General features: G+C 44.5%; 1 protein-coding gene across 2 annotated transcripts; it reads right to left on the bottom strand.

Moving 5' to 3' along the window:
* Nucleotides 1-481: 481 nt before the first annotated feature.
* Nucleotides 482-9,518, bottom strand: hrh2a (histamine receptor H2a). 2 transcript variants are annotated; one of them, XM_058063895.2, is made up of 5 exons: nucleotides 9,443-9,518; nucleotides 1,867-3,252; nucleotides 1,187-1,358; nucleotides 986-1,119; nucleotides 482-915 (listed from the first exon to the last, which is right to left on the bottom strand). In XM_058063895.2, the coding sequence occupies exons 2-4, from the start codon at nucleotides 2,870-2,872 to the stop codon at nucleotides 1,116-1,118; spliced, it is 1,182 nt and encodes a 393-aa protein (XP_057919878.2). In that variant the 5' UTR covers nucleotides 2,873-3,252; nucleotides 9,443-9,518; the 3' UTR covers nucleotides 482-915; nucleotides 986-1,115. The 2 variants fall into 2 exon arrangements, with proteins under 2 accessions (XP_057919878.2, XP_078644404.1); XM_078788278.1 differs by lacking the exon at nucleotides 9,443-9,518 and adding an exon at nucleotides 3,821-4,196.
* Nucleotides 9,519-11,705: the final 2,187 nt, after the last annotated feature.

Here is an 11,705-nt window from a genome sequence, read left to right on the forward strand (position 1 = left end):
ATATCATGCCTAACTCTTAGTTAGGTTCGTTAAGTATACCGGTGTGTTTGTCAGTGTACAAACATTAACTTGTGCTCTTTATAGAAAGAGGCTTTATCAAAGGAAGTACATCACAGGGACAACATGGCGTCAACGAAATATCACTTCTACCGGTATGCGGCATTTTCTTATTACTGGAAGGACTTGCACCAGCATATAAGGATTTTATGGGCCATTATGGGGAGGAATAAAAAAATAATGTAATGACCTAATATACATGAATGCACCACCTTCTGCTACGCCGCCGGAAGATGCATGCTGTGTTTCTGATTGACTTTGTCAAGGTTGAGTTGGAGATTAACGTGCCGTCCGACACACAGCTGCAGATATCTGCTGGAGAAGAACGGTCCTGCTGATCCTAGACAGAGCAACGACTGTCCTGCTTGCATTCGTATAATAACAAGTATATGTTATGTAACATCTTATTTACATGCTTGAAAGTTACTCCCTTTTATTTTTGAACTTGAACAGTCCATTGGACAACATGCCAACAAGTCAGTAAGGTTACATAAAAGGGCACATGCATTGACCTTATTTGTGTATGCTAAAATTCCACTACCTCTAGCTTGTAATGCTTCTTACGACCGCTAGAGGGCACTCCTGACGAGGCTTCCAATCGAACAGTACTTTTTGTGCTTCATGTCATGCATGATGGTCTTGTTAGGTCCTCCAGGGATGCACTCAGGAGAGTCTTGCCGCCATCGTAGATGAAAGGATGCATTAGCACATAAAATGTAAGAAGAACTTGTCTCCTTCTAATACTGAATCTCCCCTTCTTGTCCAATAGAGGAGGGATTAAGTACGCATTGATGTTTCTGTCCGATGAGTTGCTGGGGTCCTCCATTTGAGTCCATTACCCAGTGAGTGTTGGCGATGCTAACAGAAGAGAGAGACAATATGGGTACGGCAGCATTAGCATCTGTGCCACTGCAGTGTGGGTACTTACAGTACATCAGGTGGGTGGTCCTCAGTATGGTTGTAATGGCAGCTTCCAGTCAGAAAAGCCTTAATGATTGACTTGATGCTTTTGTCTGGTCTGATGTCCTTGATCAGCAGACGCTCACCGTGACCTGAGCTCAACTACAAGGATTAAAACATGATTGGATGTTTTCATTGGCTCTGTTAAATCGGTTTGATATTAGTTTACCTGTCATTGCAACTGACATCTGTGTTGGTTGCATCGTTTGCAACGTGGGTGACGGCTGTGTTTGTCTTTCTGTTTGTTTCTTGCAGCATAAAGTTCTGGTCCGTGTGACCCGCCCTGCAGCTGGTGGGCATGTGTCCGCATAGCAGCGTCACCTCCATGAGCTGCTCTCTGGCTGATATTGGAGGAGAACCAGACACAGACACAGACAGAGACATCCACAGTGAGTATTTACCTGTGGGAAGACAGACTACGGTGCAACCTTGGTTAAAGTCATTTACTTGTGCCAGAAGGTTCGACTCTAACCAAAACCAATGCTAACCAAATCAATTACTCCGTTACAGATTGACATGCTGTAAACAAATAGAAAGGCACATAAATACTGTACACATGGATGACAAATGAATGAACTTTTAAGGTTACCTTTACCTTCACTGAATGACTGAAAGCAGGAAGGTGGTGGTTGATCTCGCTGCCACATCACATCTTTGGGAGCAGTCACGTCTTCAGTGAAGGTTAAAGTAACCTTAAAAGCTATAAAACATGCTTTGTGTGAACAGTTTTCAAAAATAGCTGAGCCGACTTTTGGTTCCGGTAGTTTTGCTAGCTAATAGGATGCTAACAAGGAAGGAGGTTTGTGTTAGGTTTCGGGTACATAAGTACCTCGGACAGTGGAGCGTTACCTGCTGTCACGTTGGGAGAAGGATGTCTGCTCCGCCACCTGCTGTAAGCGGGCCACCGGCATCTCAGAAGGTGAGCGTAGGCCGACCTGAAGTCCCTGTTGAGGGCTCCGTAGAGGATCGGGTTGAGGGCGGAGTTGGCGTAACCCAGCCACAGGACGATGGGGAACTGCGGCACTTTGTTTGGGTCGGGATGCTCCTGCAGGCCCAGCGCCGTGAACAGGACGAAATAAGGCAGCCAGCAGACCACAAACGCTCCGATGACTGCCGCCAGCGTCACTGTGGCCTTGTGCTCCCTCAGGGCCGATGCCGGGATGCCGGAGACCACGGTGGTGACGGTGGATTGGTTGCTCCCGCAGCTGCAGCTGGTGACGCATGTGGGCCGAGCACTGATGATGCGCTTGATTTGCGCCCGCGCGATGCGGAGTATGCTGAGGTACGTCCAGCACATGGCCAGCAGAGGCAGGTAGAAGGTGAGGAGAGAGTCGGTTAAAACGTAAGGCCTGTTCAGCTCAAAGCGGCACGTCCTCTCGGGAACACGCGGCCCGTAGTTTTGCACCGTCCCGTTGACGGTGTTCCAGCCCATGTAGATGGGCAGGAAAGACACGGCCAGCGACACGGTCCAGACGCTCGCCATGGCCACCACGACCCTCCACGGCAGCACCAGCGAGGTGTATCTGAGGGGCATGGTCACCGCCAGGTAGCGGTCCACGCTGATGGCTAGGAGGGTGAGGATGGAGGCGGTGCACAGCATGACGTCCATGGAGATGTAGAAGTTGCAGAAGACCGGACCCAGCGGCCAGTCGTCCGTCAGCTGCAGGTGGGCAGAGAAGGGGAGCACCACCAGGCCCAGCAGGAGGTCCGTCACCGCCAGCGACACGATGAAGCAGTTGGTGAGGCAGCGGAGGCGTCTGGAGGCGCAGACCGCCAGGCACACCAGAACGTTGCCGCCGATAGTCAGGAGGATGAGGAGGGTCAGGATGAGACCTGTTGCTATTTTTGACAACATCACTGGACTTAACCTTGCGACGTCATGTCTGTTTTAACCTTGCACGGACTTGCAAAGACGGGCTTAAATTCACACCACGGGTTCTTCCACTAATCGGGTCTCTTGAAAGACAAACTCGACGACTCCAAGGGCAAATGTGATCCTGCTGTGGGCCTTGCCCGGCCCAAGCTGCACATTTGAAGTCGTTTTATCCGTGCTTGCTGGGATGTCGTGTCCACATCAGTAGTCCCTGGCCCACTTTTAAGTGACTATGAAGTATACGCCTTGTTAAAAGCTGGAGGATTTCAATCAAACCATCACTTGACCTTTTTCTGTTTAAATGTCTTTGTTGGCTGGCCCATTCAAAGTGGTGGCCGGCTCTTCCATGACGATGCTACCATCTAGTGGATAGAAGGAAGCACAACAAGTTACTGTGAGGCAGCAGCCAACATGACATAGTGAGCAATGTGCTGTTGTGGGAACTTTTGTGACTTAAATTAGTTTTTCAATATATCTGCTGCTTTCATTTGTTTCATAAGTAACAGTAGGTTACAATTGCAGCGTAATTGCATCAGAAATATTTTCAGACATAATCCGTTAATAGTCATTCTTTAACGCACCTCCTTTTTGTGCCCCCACCCCAATGAGCTTATTGTCCACTACCACTTGTCAGTAAAGAGGCATGTGAGACAACCACAGCATCATGCACTGAAGAGGTGAAATCGGTGTACATTATTATTATTTCAAACTATTGATCATACAGCGGGTGGAATTGTCCTACAGATATGATAATTACCGTACATCTGGCACAACTGTTGACATGAAATGATAAATTGTAACTGGAAAACCCTCTAATCTCCAGCCAGCTGGAGGTATTTTTCTAGGAGTCACATCATCCAAGCAAACATCAATAACTCAACCAAGAGACATCCCATGCAAGCCTCACGTTTCCACTCTTTTCATCATCACCTTCACTTTCATCTGGGTTCCACGTGTACATTCGTCCTTTGCCACTTCCTGCTTCCAATTTAGCTGCATCACTCATCACGCTTTTTCAAACATATGAAAGAATAAATCATGCTGTTTGCGTATTTGGATGTGAGCCCTGAACGAAGGTTGGGACCTTGGCACCGCCTCCATCCAGCTGTTGACTTCCTTATATGGGCGTGGGACCAATTACAGCGGAGTGGGCGTGCCTGGGAGGTGGGCCGGTGCGTGGAATAAATTAAAATGGAAATCCAGATGGTGAAGATTCTGGGAGCTCCAGAAAGTTTTCTGCTTTTTAGGAGTCCACAACTCGATACAAAGTGCCAAAAATGAGCATAGTAGTAGCATTTTTCAAGCATCTAAATATAAAATATCCGACACTGAAAGCCACTTTGATATGTAGTATTCCACACTGTTCACTGGGTGTCCGTCATGTTACTGTAACAACATGTTGGTGTGGTAATGTTGATTGTTGTGAAGGCACTTTGCTGTGGAGAAGAAGGAAGTTCTGTTGTGCAGGGGAGAGTCAGAAGGACAAAAGTGAGTGATCTGAGCTGAGTCGTGTTGGAATTGAGCCCTCCTATTGGTGGTAAAGGAAAACCTTGGTTGGCACAAGGGGCCATCGACTCGGCATGACTGAAGGCTGGACGAGAACGTGGCTTCTAATCTCAGCAACCGTCTTCATGGTTGAGGTGACATTATTAACTTCTGTCAAGTATCTCCGTTGCAGTATTTAGTTTTTAGAAGAGAGGTTCTACTCCAAAAACAACCTACGGTGCTCGACTTAGTGAGCGCCTCTATTTCACAATCTGCAGATTTTGCCTTCTTCTACGACACCTTCTCCATCTTTCCTTTGTTGACAGTCCGACACCTGCTCCTTAAAAGCATCACCATATTCATGAGCTACTTAGCATTGATCATTTGTAGATTATTGTGGGAGGAGTAGAGGAGAATGTATACGACTGTGTGGCGCATTTTCCAGTTTTATAGATCTGAATATTTTCTTGCATACATATTAGGTGATAAGGTTTAGGAGTGTGCAATGTACGCAGTTTTTTAAATGAGGCCCCCGGAGCGCATGAGGGGTGTTAAGCGTGTTTCTGTCAGTCAGCATGTTGCCAATAATATAAGGTTGCAGGAAGATGTATTATTTTGTGGCGTAGATCGATTGTATATACAGATATTGTATATTTTTTCTTCTATCAAGATCATTATAATGGTGCCTTGATGGACAGTTGTCCATCTGGTCCAACTGTCCGGGGTGGAGGCGCTATCTTCCAGTTCATTTTGGGCAAGTTGGAAAAAGGATTGTTGGTGCCGCTAACAATTCTTTGTTTGTTGTGATGCTGTCTATTGACCGGTGTTCTCCTCTGCAAATACACAAATCCTTTCCATCGATGTTACGTAACACGGTCTGCCACTCACGGTTCCTGTCAGCAAGGCTTGGCACGCTCCACACTTGCAGTAAATCATTCCAGTCAGTTTAAATGTAGGAATTGTTGGGATTATGTTTCACCAGATGTCTTAAAAGCTTCTAAAATCTGTCCCAAGGTGGTTGTTGTCGTCGGTGGCTCCCACATAGTCTGCTTGGTTGCTATAGACTTTGAAATTAGTGCGCTCAGAAAATGTATTCTGGTAAAAAAAAAAAAAAAAAAAAAAAAAAGACCTTGTTTATCATGGTTGATTGGTTCCAGACCCGACAAGTGAATTTTTGCTATGGAGGATTCAATATTTATCGACCGAATATCTTTATAGTTAGAACACCTGCTTATGGCTTACTTTCTAGATGTGAGTTTTAACATTATTAAAGCCCCATGGCCACATTGCGTAGTCTACGGGGTCACTGCAAGGACATAATAGACGACACCCTCTAGCATAGCATAACTCGTTAGCCTTTCCAATTTACAAACTGAGTGGGGAAGAAGGACAAAGTAGCCAAAACTACCACTTCCACATGGAATGCGAGGAGAACCATTTCCCCCCCCCCCTTTTTTGTTGGTGGTGTTCCATACATGCACAACACCAATCACATTTGACGGCTACTTGACTTTAGGTGGTTCCTGCAGGACAATAGCCGTCCATGATTGACTCGGGGTTGGAGTGACACCCAACATTGTTGATCAGAACATTGCCGCGGCAAATAGACAACTTAGTTCCCTTGCCTGCTGTCATCTTGCACAAGGAGGACAAGGCAAAGGAGCGCCACTTTGTATCCCCGAGACTTCCCATTCTCAGTAAGTGCTATTTTGGGAGTGGCAAGAGCCCAATTAGGGTTGTGGAGAAGAAACCATTTCCACTAAAGAAGTCGGAAACGCACGTCTTTACCAGACATAGTCTGACTCTGCAGATGAGTAATAGTTATTTACCTCTCATCATCTGACTTTTGACACCATCTGACTTTTGAGTAGTTATTCTGAAACCTGAAGCCATCTGCGTCTTTTTTGGACCGTCTTCCTGTAGCTAATGAGAAATAAGTATCATCACGCACATTGTTTAATGGTTCAAGTAGAAGTGCTTCAGCGTGTTTACTTGCATGTTAAAAGGGAATGAGCTCATTGTACCGGCGAGCTTCGCCGCTATATTAACTTTGAAAAAGTCAGCAGGCTGTCAAATTTAGATTCATTCATTCATTCATCGATTCAAACATCACATCTGCCGCCCAATCGGCTGAGATGAGAGGGATGCGAGTGCCTTGAAATGACACCCTTAAGCACATGGCGTCGATGCAGTGCCAAAAAAACATGCAAAGCCTTTGAAGTTTGAGGAATTACGAATCGCTCTGAATGTATTGATAACGTGACTTAATGCAGGTGTTGTTTTTTTCCCTCCTCTGGATTCATGAGTGGATGCAGGGGCGTCCAAACTTTTTCCACTGAGGCCCACATGGTGAAAAATGGAAGGATACAAGGGCCAGTTTGATATGTTGTATGCTAAAAAGTTATGTAAAAGAAATTTTGGTGAAAAAAAAATTGGGTTTTTGCTTTTTTTTTTTTTCTCCCCCAATTTTGGTAATGGTTTTATTTCATTTGAACATGCATCAGATTACAATTGAGTGCATCCCATAATCAGTTCCCACTTCCACATGTCCAAAAGGAGTAGGAAGAAGCAAAGCTTATTAAATCCTACCCCTCCATCTGGTACTTTTACAATCAGTAACTGTTACATTTGTTCACTTCCTGCTTTCCATAATATAGTTTAGGGTTTTTTTTTTTTTTTTTTTTTAAATAATGTACCTTTAATGCACCTGAATTTATTTTTAATATATTTCACATTTCTTCTTACCTCTTCCCAACCAAATTTTCCAATTTAATTTTCTGTTGTTTCTTATAGTACAACTTTAAAAATAACATATTTCAAATCTATGCCACAGAAATGTGTTTTTCTTCATAATATTATGATTATTATTATCAACTTTTTTATCTTCATAAATGTAAGGCAATCATTTTAGTTTTCAACTCTCCGTACGAGTGTCTTTGTTGATATGAAGACCATGTTCTCCTCGGAGGAGGTCTGTGCCCACCTGAGTACCTTCCCGGTGTCGCTAGACCTCTGCTTGTGTCTGAGACACCTCGGTGTTCCATATATATTTTTGTGTTTGCTCCCTACAGAGAAACAGCTGTGATGCATTTCCTGTGTTGTTGACAGCTACTGTATGTACCTCAGAAATGTGAAAATGAAGCAGACGTGGCTGCGGACGGGTGCACCATGGGAGTGATGAGATGTGAAATATACTGTCTATCGTGACTAACAAGTGCCACTTGGGGATAAAGCTCACGATACTACTGACCTTGACACATCTGGGATGTCAACATTGCATCGTCCTTGTGGAGCTCCTGCACGCAACATATACAGTATCGGTGTGAGCATGCCCAGAAATAGATTCTTTATGATTTATTTATATATATATATATATTTTAGCGGCACACACATTTATTGTCCTACTGTATCATTGTACTGTATATGGTGTCATTTCTCAGCCCATCTCGAGGGAGGAGACTTGCCTATGAACTGCAGATGCTTCCAGCAAGCTAAGGAAATGTTATTTTTAGTGCTAACCAGGGACATGATTATTAATGCTATGCTCTATGGTATGTTAATATGACAATAACGTGTCTAACACACACTTTTTAGATGCTCATCTGCTAAATGTCCCTCAGTATCGGTTCAGCTAGCTACGCCTGGGTCTCAATTAATAATTAATTGTTGCTTTTTTTAAATTACATGCTTTATTTATTTACATGGTGTCCACTGGTTTCTATTTGTTTGTTGTATTTTCAAGCAAAAGCTGTACATAACTAATAGATTAATTGAAAGTAAAAAGAATGCAGACCAGAGTAGGGACTTTAATGCATTGATTTCATTTTAGTATTTAATCGCAGTTTTCTATTCCTGTGTTGCAGCCCTTGACTTCGTCCGTGCCCTAATTCCAGATTTGTTGACGGGTGTCACTGAATGATGTTAACAGCAATGTTTATTTTGTCACAGCGACCACGGAGCTAATGTTAACAAGTCGTGTCGATAATGCACAACAGTGTTGACAGCCACGATAACAAAGACCATGACTGTCAATAAACCTGCTGTGGAAATGTAGACATGAAATAGGATGCCTATAGTCACTACAATGCTCCTATTATACTCCATTGTTTACACAACATTGTGCAACTCTAGCCTCTGCTGCTCGCTAGCAAGGTAGCAAGCTAAACAGTTAGTCTTGAATTTATTCCTTCTAAGCTTAAGAAAGGAGTTTCAAACAAAGTGGGAAAGAAGGAAAATATCTGAAACCACAAATGTACCACTTCCACACGGAATGGGAGGAAAATGGGTTTTCACTCTCCATGGTGGCTACATGGAGTGCAAGGTCTGGTAATGTAACATTACTGCCGCAGAGTGGCCAGACTGCTACATATCACTTGCATTTCAATATGTCTGTAATAATAGACCAAGGAACAGCGATCAATAGTTCATTTGTTCATTCAGTGTCCGAGCCATTGAAGTTCAATCACAAGTTTTTCATGATATCGTCTGGTCAAGCCTCAAGTCATTAAAAGTGTTCTGAAATTGTCATCTGAGCGATTAGTACGTGGGGTGAGTTCAAGTTAAAAACAAAATGGCCATTAGTCGTGTGACACATTAGCAACACTGATGACCTAATGATGCCCCCCCCCCCCTCTTATTATTGAACCCAAGGCGGGTACACCGTGCATACTGTCATCCATGCATACTGTCTGCAGCCGGCACAACACTGACTCACCTCGCAGGTCAACACTTTGCCCTTCGCACCGCGATTGATCCCCGCTCATGCTTATAATGAATTCTTTTTAACTGCATGAGCTGACAGAGCAGACTCGGCTGGTGTGTCACTCCCACACACACATGCATGCACTAGCACATACACACACGTTCTTTACTGTCCGTCTTTACAGGGTGCTATAGGAACAAGTCTTAAGGTTGAACATGATAAACAACTGTAAATTCCTCAGGTGAAGAAACTAATCAATAGATGAGAACTTCTTTAATGCTGTAAATATAGAATATTGTACAACTAAAGCTAGCACAGAAGCACTTTTTCAAAAAGATCATGTAAAGCACAAACGATCAGCTCACCTCATGTGTGTTCCCGGTTGGAGGAGAGTTGAACCAGCAGCTCGCTTCTGATGTGCGTGCTTGTGTGTCCGGGGGCGCCTAATGAGTGTGGATGTGTGGGGAAGAAACCAAAGAGAGCAAGGGAGCACCGCTGTCTCTCTCCCTCGCGTTGTCTCCTCCTCCTCCTCCACCACCTCCTCCTCCTCCTTCTCGCTCCTCTCTCTCACGCTCTTTAAGGCGGGGAGGTCCAAAGTGCGGCCCAGTGGTCGTAATAGAGCAAAAAGGCAGAATGTTGATTAAAGCTTAGTCGGTTAAATGAATCATACAGGAGATAACATGATTAGAGCTCTGTAGATACGACACAACACGCCTACCTTTACCTCAACTAGTCATTGTCACATCACATTGTGCAGTTCCTACGCCGGCAAACTAGCGAGCTAACCAGTTAGCCTTGAATTTATTTCTCCTAAACTTATGAAGCCAATAAACCACTTCCACACGAAATGGGAGGAGAACTTTCCTTTCACTTAATCATGGTGGACAGTCCATGGCTGACTTCAGGCTGTGTTAAGGTAATGTCATGTAAGCTAATGTCTCATCTATGTTTTGAGTCATTACTGCCACCGAGTGGCCAGAGTAGTACTTATTTGTATTTCAATATGTTTTGACTAATAATAGGTCAGGGTCCAACACCAAATAGCCAATTAAAAATGTAATCAATTAATTATTAAAAATAATTAATATCCCCCAAAACACAAACTGTGATGGTATTGTGGGGGACGACTGTGTATAAACTGTTTTTTGTGTGTTTTTTTCTGTGTATTAAATCCAGACCGCCCTCTGAAGACCGGTACGCATCTATCTAGGCCGCCCTCTGAAGACTGGTACGAATCTCCGCCATCCTCTGAAGACCGGTACTGCATCCAGGCCGCCCTCTGAAGACCGGTACTGCATCCAGGCCGCCCTCTGAAGGCCGGTACTGCATCCAGGCCGCCCTCTGAAGGCCGGTACTGCATCCAGGCCGCCCTCTGAAGGCCGGTACTGCATCCAGGCCGCCCTCTGAAGGCCGGTACTGCATCCAGGCCGCCCTCTGAAGGCTGGTACTGCATCCAGGCCGCCCTCTGAAGACCGGTACTGCATCCAGGCCGCCCTCTGAAGACCTGTACTGTGAGACAACAGATCAGTGATTTGTCTTACTTTGTACTTTTACTTGGAGTTTTCATTATTATGGGCTTACCTCCAGAGTGATTTGTCTACGTTTTCCTAAAAGTTGCACAAGACAAGGTGGCATTGAAAGCTCCCATATATTACATTACTTTTCTACTTTAAAAAAAGTCTCAGAGGTCCAACGGTAATGTATTAGAAGTGTTTTGGTCCAACTTGATGCTGGAATTTAGAGCGCTTTTAATAAGCCCCACTGGGAACATGCACTTTTGTGTGTGTGTGTAGATTTAAAGGGACAGTAGATAGATACACTGGAACCTCGGTTAGTGTCATGAAATTGTTCTGAGGGTCAGACTCTAACCGAAGCGGACGCTCACGGAATCAGTTTTTCCCATAAGAAATAACAGATTGTGTTTGTCGCCTTAATAACCCAAATGTAGTCCATTTTTTAGCTAGCGAGGTTGCCATATTTTACTGGACTTTGAGGTGGTCTCACTGTGTTCCTCAGGCCGGTGCTAGTCCCCGAAACATGTGAGTGAGAGGAACTCGAAGGTGCAATATTCAGCTGCAATGTTACAAAAAAACCAAGAAAAAGCAGTCATCACAATTCCATGTTATGGGTGACTTGTGGCTTGAAGCGAGAAGATAGAAATATAGATATCCTTTATGATGAGAGTTAAAGCTCATTCTTCATGGAATTTGCCTGTGCCGGCATTGTGACTGAGCATAAAAGACCTGCATCGGCAAGAAAAGAAGACGCGTGCCATGCATGCTACGCTTCCTGCGTCTTATTTCAACATGGCGTTGCTGTTTGTTGCCATGCGGCTTACAAGTCTCTTGCTCTCTGTCGCTATCAGACTCGGGTCTCCATCGATGCCATGTTTCATTTGTGGTTGCAGCGGTGCATTTGTACGCTTTCCACTTAAAACACATTTAGGCTGCATCCATTAATGCTCCCCGTGAGTCACGGCTTTTATTTCGCCGCTGATAATGTTTTTCATCATACTTTTCGATCCATATCAGTCAGCATTTTATGGCTTAATCCTAAAATGTCTCTCCCCTTGGTATCGCCATAACAACAGATTTCCGAGGCACGGCGCTGGGTTGGGAAGGATGCACA

Source organism: Doryrhamphus excisus, linkage group LG22 (genome assembly GCF_037039965.1).
Source record: "Doryrhamphus excisus strain RoL-2023G ecotype Guam linkage group LG22, RoL_Dexc_Guam_v1.1, whole genome shotgun sequence".
Taxonomy (NCBI): Eukaryota; Metazoa; Chordata; class Actinopteri; order Syngnathiformes; family Syngnathidae; genus Doryrhamphus; species Doryrhamphus excisus.

What these genes read in the sequence shown, in the direction of transcription:
- hrh2a (XM_058063895.2), bottom strand. Translation starts at nt 2,872, where the DNA reads ATGTTGTCAAAAATAGCAACAGGTCTCATCCTGACCCTCCTCATCCTC. An exon ending in TTCTCCCAACGTGACAGCAG is followed by an intron (nt 1,359 to 1,866) that starts GTAACGCTCCAC and finishes CTCCAATATCAG; the next exon opens with CCAGAGAGCAGCTCATGGAG.